Raw genomic sequence first — 7,109 nt, forward strand, 5'->3', positions numbered from 1 at the left:
CTTCACCTGTTTGCTACTTTTGTGTAACTTTTGATTTTCATTGTTCTTTTCTGGAAGGCTCTATTCCCAATATGACCAGTGTCATTCATGTGTGTAACCACATGCCTACATATTAGGCTGAAGGCTTCCCCGATTCATCACACAAGTCCAGAGCTCCTTTCCTAACCTCCGCAGTGATTGTGGTGTTGATCCAGCAAACCTACTACCTCTAAAAGGAGCCATTTAGAGGAAGAGGTAAGCCAGATGACTGGAACGAATAATAAAAACTTTCCTTGATTTGTGCAATATAACTTGCACACAGATTAAGAGGCAGGCTGTTGCAAAGGAGCAATGTTTTGCCTTATGCACTTTTTTTGTGTGTGCTCTAATCAGACAGGTTTCTCTGACCAGCACAGACGGAACAGGTGATCCCTGATTTAGAAAGTATTCCTACTTCTCTTTATTTGTAGGGCAGTACTACCCTAAACCTGTGGAGCCTACCTTGCTCTGTCCTCTCATCATCCCATTAAATACAATGGATGAATTAAGAAGTCTTTTTATACATCCTTGTATTTACATAACATACAGTAATCCCCAGCATAATTTCCATGTTTTTAAAGATTTTAAGCCAAAGCAACACTTTAATGGATATTGTGTAAAAATCCGGTTTAGTTCTACACATTATCATTCTTGTGTGTTACAAGGAGAATTCAGCTTCCAGCCAAGGTTATCATAAAACAACCGTTACCTCAGAGCCCAAAAATAAGTTTGAAAAAATTTAATAATACACTCATTACTTGTTTTCTTTATATTTAATTTATCAGAGAAATTAAAGTGCTCTCCTTTTTGTTCTATATTATTTTATCAAACACTTGTCTAAAAGCAAAACATCCCCTTCTCATATATTTATTTTTGGTTATAACTTTAAAATAGAATGCATAAATCATACGGGGTTTTTTTTATAGCTTCAGATTTTGGCCTAAGTTTAGCGCATGATGAACACTGCAGTCAGCTGAATTACAGTTTATAAACCAGTAAGTGAAGTAAAATGGATGTTGTAAATAAACATGGATGAGTCAACCAGCCTGTGGACAGGCACCGCATGATATAACTATTGCACTATATACCACACACTGTCTTCATTTTGCCACGTAAATATGTTTCTTTCCCACATGTTTTCTGATAGTGTGGTCACTACAATGCACCTTTTCAGCATAATGCAACATGACCTCTTTCTGTAATCTGATGTATTCAAATGATCCATGATCTCTGGTATAATGTACATTAAAAAGGACATACTCCATAGTAATGGAAAAATCCCAATAGCATTATCCCTGAGCTACTCACAGTGTGCTGTAGCTCGAATTTAGAGTTTAGGAGCCGTCTTATCATCAAGTCTGTTCATTGCTCAGTCCATCAAGTGGACTCAGGACGCATCAACAATCCCCTTGGATCAAAGACTGCCTGACAGACAGACCACAGTTTTTTAGACTGAAGGGTCAGCCGTCTAATCAAGTACCGTAGTCAGCAACACAGGAGCACCACAGGGGATTGTATTCTCTCCATTACTTTAAACTCTGTGTACCTTTGACTTCTGTTATCGGACTAAAGTCCTGTTACCTGCAGAAATACTGAGAGGACTGCAATCATTGGGTGCATCATAGACAAGAAGTTGAATACAGAGAGCTAGTGAACCACTTTGTGGCATGCTGTGGAAACAGTCATCTGATTATAATTATCAACAAAACAAGAGAGATGATTGTAGATTTCAGAAGAAGCATGATCAAGTTGTATCCTGTCATGGTAGAAGTAGAGGTGGTGGAGGAATATAAATATCTTGGTGCTCATCAGGACAACAAACTAGACTGGAGACACAACTGTGAAGTCATCTACAAGAAGGAGCAAAGCAGACTGGGCTTCCTATGGAAGCTTATATCCTTCAGCATTTGCAGTAAAATTCTACATATCTTCTATAAGTCTGTTGTGATTTTTTTTCTGTCATCATCTGCTGGGGTAACAGTATTAGATCTAATGACTTAAAAAGCTCAACAAGCTAATAAAGAAGGACAGCTCTGTCTAGAAACTCCTGTAGAACCTCTGTAAATTCTTTCATAAAGTGAAGAACATCCTCTTCAGAAGATTTTTAAACAACATCAGAAACTTTCCTGATTTGGTGCAAGACCGATACGGAAGATCTTTCCTGTCTGCAACAACTCAATAAAAAAAAAAAACAGTCCCTATGAGTTACTGCAACATTCAATTTCCCTTTGGGACTTTATGAAGATTTTTTTAAATTAAATTTATCATAAAAAAACAGGGCATTAGTCAGAAACTGTTATTCACAGAATTACTGAACTCTACAAAGTGGGAGAGCCAGAAAAGTTTCATGTGTGGCAAAAAGCAGCAGAACCAGTTCAGATTAGAATTTTGAAGCCCTTGCTAATATCATATGAATCTATGCTGTGTAAACCATTCATGTTTCTACATATTAGCAACAATAAATCGTTTGTGTGGATGTTTTTTTTTTTCTGTTTACATACCAGAGTCCCAGATGACTGCAGATAACACAACTTTCCCTCCACCACAGTAAAACACAAAAACTAGCTCTGAAAAAAGTGGATTGGGTTAATGGTTTAATGTTAATATATTTATGTGAATAATTCATTTCTGTTTTATTTTTCTGGTAGTTTATGGATAATATACAAACAATTAAAATGTTGAATTACTTCGAACCTTCCACTAGGCAGTATCTCTGCTGCCATCCTCTCTGATAGAGGGCAACAGCTAGATCTTGGGGTGGCAAATTACAACAACATGGGAAGGAAAAATGACATGGCAGTGGTCACTTCTTGCTCTGACTCTGACTCCAGAGGGTCATTTTGAACACAGCCCCTTCAGTTTGTCTTTCAAGATTTGGTTAATACTCGACAATATAAAACCTTTTATACCTACAAGTTAGTCATTTCCCAAGTAGAAGTTTAAGTCAATGCCAAGCAACCATGACCTAAGATTTCCCAAAAAAAAAAAAAGAGAGAAAATTAAAAATAATCCTCTGGACTTTGTTTCCAAGTTTGAAGACGTTTTGCTTCCCATCCAGGAAGGTTTTTTTTAATTCAAATGTCAGGAATAGGGTTGAGTTTAAGATTGTATAGCCCAAGAAAGCGTTGTTTTTGTTTTGAAAACATGCAAATTGAAAAGGACGAATGGGTCCACCCCTTTGGAATGGGGGTCGTTTGGCTTCTTTTGTTAGCCTGCAATGCCCCATACCCGTCTGAGTGTCTGAAAGGTCGGTTGTTAAAGGGATTTATTGGCCTGGCTGAATAGACAAAGTCCTCTGCTCTCCTATGCAGGGGCTGCCATGATAGTTGGACGATAACTCAATTGCTGCATTGTAGGTTTTTGAAAGCTGAAACCTGACACCACACCCCTCGGTTAAAGGTGGTTTTTTTTTTCATAAAAAAAAAAGCCTCCCTTAAGCCCCTCCCAAAAAAACAAATTTCCTTTTCCAAAAAGGGGAAAACCGGGCCCCATAACAAAACCGGGCCCCAAAAAAAAGGGAAACAAAAAAACCTCAAAAAAGGAAAAAAAAGCCAAGGGCCTGGTTTTAAATTTCCTTTCCTTTTTTTGGAATGACTATGACCTGGATGACTTAGAACTTTTACCAGCATGTCACCTGAGAGTGTATTTGACCTTGGCGAAGAGCAGTTTTTTGTTTGCAATAACTGGTTATACATGTATATGTATTTATACTGCAGATTTCTCATTTGCCAAAGATAAGACCAAACCCCCCCTTCCGCTGAAATGCTGTGGTGGGAAAGAAACCAAAACCCACACACCTCAAAGTTAAGCAGACTGTTTAGAAGAGATGTGTGTCATAACGGTGAAAGAAGCTAGTGAGGTTAGAAGAACTTTCAGTTTCACACCACTTTCCACAGAATTTTTTTTTCCTTTTTTGTTTGTTTTTATCTCTTTAATAATGAGGGGTGGAGTCCACTGTTTACTTTTGTACACTCAGGTTCCAAAATATTCAAGTCTTACCATGTCAACAATCAGATCTGTTTTATTTCCTGCCAAGTAAAACCATATTTAAAAGAGGACTTGCTATTTTCTAAACTGTAGATATATTTTATGTGTGTTTATTTTGACCCAGCTTAATCAGCGGACCCCTTTTGTCTATCCTAGTCAGTTTTGTAACTATTCATACATGCTTAAAGTGACTCCACTGCGGTTATATGATAGCTCCTGAGTTAGTGACCTATCACTGAAGAGCAACCAGACACCACAGACAGCAGTGAACTCAGCTGCATGTCCTATGAATAGTTCCCCAATTGCTCTTCTCATAAACTGCCTTACAAAATAGCTGCTGCTACAATAAACTAAAGCATTTTTCTTAAGTTGTTTTTGTAAAAGTTAAAACTTAATATTAATCTTAGGATACCTTTATTTGAATAAATGCAAATAATCACTTTAAACTTATCTGTTTTAGTTTTTTATACAAATAAAGGGACATAAATTACATTCAAGGTAAAAACAGACATCCTGCAAACATTTAAACAATTCCCATTTAACATAAAACTAAAGTTTGTCAATAAGCATTAGTGCCATGTTCCTGTGCAAAGGCTCTAGTTGGATTCTAGCTGTCAATAGTTCACGAAGGAGAACAGTAGACAGTTGTCTAAAACATGTAATTTCTTGTAGTAACTGCTGCTGTTTTTTTGGGCCATTATTTACAGATATCATTGTGGCAACAACAGTTTCTGTTTAGATTGTTGATATAAAGTGGTTCACTGAGTTGTGGTCATTAGTTTGAACGCACTGTACAGAACAAAGGAAGCATTACTCTTCTTCTGGATGTAGCTAAGGGCAGCAAAGTGGGTTATCCGGAGAGAAAATCAAAATCCATAAAACGTACATGTAAAAAGGGAGGCCTGGTTTATTCCTTAGAAAGATAAGAACCAGGAACCAAACCAGAAAGACCATTTCTTCGTACTGTCCACCAGCCATCTTCTCCCTCTTCTATCACATCCACAACATCCCCGGCTGATATGGAGAGTTCATCTTCCCCCTAAAACAAAAACATGAACTGTCAGGTTAATTAAAGTTTTCATAAAAGATGAAAAAACAAATGTAAAATGTATATATAATAGTCTGTGTTGAATGTCTGGACCTGTGCTATGTAGTCATATATAGCCTTGTACTCATTACTGCTCGGCTGGGACGGCGGAAATCCAGGAATGGTGGCATAAACGCCATCTGATGTTCCTGCTGAAGACGAATAATCTGTAATTTTAAGGTGAAAACTCAAGATTAACAACAAAACAAAAGGTATAGAAATATATGTTGACATAATAAATTTTGGATTTTCAGCTGGATTTAAAGTTTTAGGTTTTGCATCAAATTCACTTTACAGTTTATGTAATATTTTTAAAAACACTTTTAATAATGGCATTATAAACCTTAGAGGATCATTGCAGTTTAAACTATCCTCTTTTTTAAAACAGCAGAAGAACAGAGACATTATACTTAATTTCGTTTACATAGGAGCTTATCTTATAAGTTGATTTTTATTTCACCCATGTAATAAAGGGCCCCTTAGGCTTCATAACTGTATGCTAAACTTAGTAACTAATTAATATTAGTTACTATTAACTGTACTTTTTACTACCAGGAAACCTCAAACTGTAGCTAAAAGCCATCAGCTGATCCAAAATGCAGCAGACAGAGTTCTGATGAAAATTAAAAACAGATCATATTTCTTCTATTTTAGCTTCCCTTCACTAGCTTCCTGTTTAATCCAGAATAGAATTTAAAATCCTCCTTCTCACATATCCAGCCTTAATGGCCAACTTCCCTCTTATATGGGAGATCGAATAGTTCCTTATGTTCCTAACTTAGCACTTTGCTCTCAGTATGCAGGTTTACTAGTGGTTCTAGTAAACCTAATCGTAATTTTTAAAAGTAGAATGGAGGCAGATCTTATATTTTTTATGCCCCTCTACTGTGGAACCAACTACCACTTTTAGTCCATGAGGCAGAGACCCTGTCAACTTTTAAGGTCGGGCTCAAAACTTTCCTTTTTGATAAAGCTTATAGTTAAAAACAGAGGGATGTTTGCTTAATCCCTGTGTGAGTAGAGAGGTAGGTGGAGGTAGAGCGGTAAAGCGGAGGGAGAATTTCAGGCCGGACAGACTTACTCCTTGGCTCTACCTTTCTTCTACTTCATCCAAAATAGTTAAGTTATCTTGAGCTGTTTTCTGTATTTGTGCTGCTAGATGTTTGGGCTGCTGGATCACATAGGGACCACTTCCCATCATTCTGCTTAATTATCCATCTCCATTCTCCCATTCTGCAGTATTTGTCAAGTTCCACTCATTACTTTATGTTCTTTATGTTTCTAATCATAGTAGCTTCATCTGGTCTGTTCCTGTTGGGCTGTGACTCCATCCTGGATGGAAATATCAGCTACGCTGCTGCCATCAACATCTCTGTTTATAGATGTTGGAGCTTGGCCTGTTTCCAGTGTAGTCATGTTTCTTTTACTGTGACTAGCAGAATTAGCTTGGAGCTTGTCTGCCTGGCTGTGTCTTTCCTGGACGGGCCTTCTGTGGAGCTGGTTACCATTTATATATCTGCTTCTTTTTGTATGTCTGCTTCTGTTTCCTTGAACCCCAGTCTGCCTCGGCAGATGGCCACTCACACTAAGCCTGATTCTCCTGGAGGTTTCTTCCTTTTAAAGGGAGTTTTCCTCTCCATTGTAATTACATGCACGCTCGTATGAGGGATTGCTGAAGAGTCAACGACAAACTGCAAATGAAGGTCGTCGCCCCAAGCTCATCATGGAGGATACTTAAGTTTATATGAAGTCCATTATGACAGGCCATTTTTACGTTCATTAAAAGTACTCTCCTCTCTGTTGTTCTATTTATCGATCACCAAAATAGGATTCTTCCTGGTCAAAATCATATTCCTAGTAGGAACTGTAATAACAGATTTTCTAAATTACATTTTTGCAGCAGAAAATTATTTTGAAAAAGCGAAAAAAATATAATTTTACCAGTAAGAATTAAGTTTTGTATATTTAGAACACACAGGGTCCTTTTGATATTTATCAGTTTAACTGAATATGTATT

At 37.3% G+C, this 7,109-nt stretch overlaps 1 protein-coding gene across 1 annotated transcript in view; it reads right to left on the reverse strand.

The window, feature by feature from the left end:
• Nucleotides 1–4,487: 4,487 nt before the first annotated feature.
• LOC107105107 (proline-serine-threonine phosphatase-interacting protein 1-like) overlaps nt 4,488–7,109 on the reverse strand; it is an 18,524-nt gene continuing 15,902 nt past the window's right edge. Inside the window, exons 14-15 of the mRNA XM_015405221.1 lie at nt 5,147–5,259; nt 4,488–5,044 (exon numbers count right to left, since the gene is read on the reverse strand). Of these exons, the coding sequence (XP_015260707.1) occupies nt 4,913–5,044; nt 5,147–5,259 (245 nt within the window). The 3' untranslated portion in view covers nt 4,488–4,912. The remainder of the gene's footprint in view (nt 5,045–5,146; nt 5,260–7,109) is intronic.

Source organism: Cyprinodon variegatus, unplaced genomic scaffold, assembly GCF_000732505.1.
Source record: "Cyprinodon variegatus isolate N-32 unplaced genomic scaffold, C_variegatus-1.0 Scaffold2066, whole genome shotgun sequence".
Taxonomy (NCBI): Eukaryota; Metazoa; Chordata; class Actinopteri; order Cyprinodontiformes; family Cyprinodontidae; genus Cyprinodon; species Cyprinodon variegatus.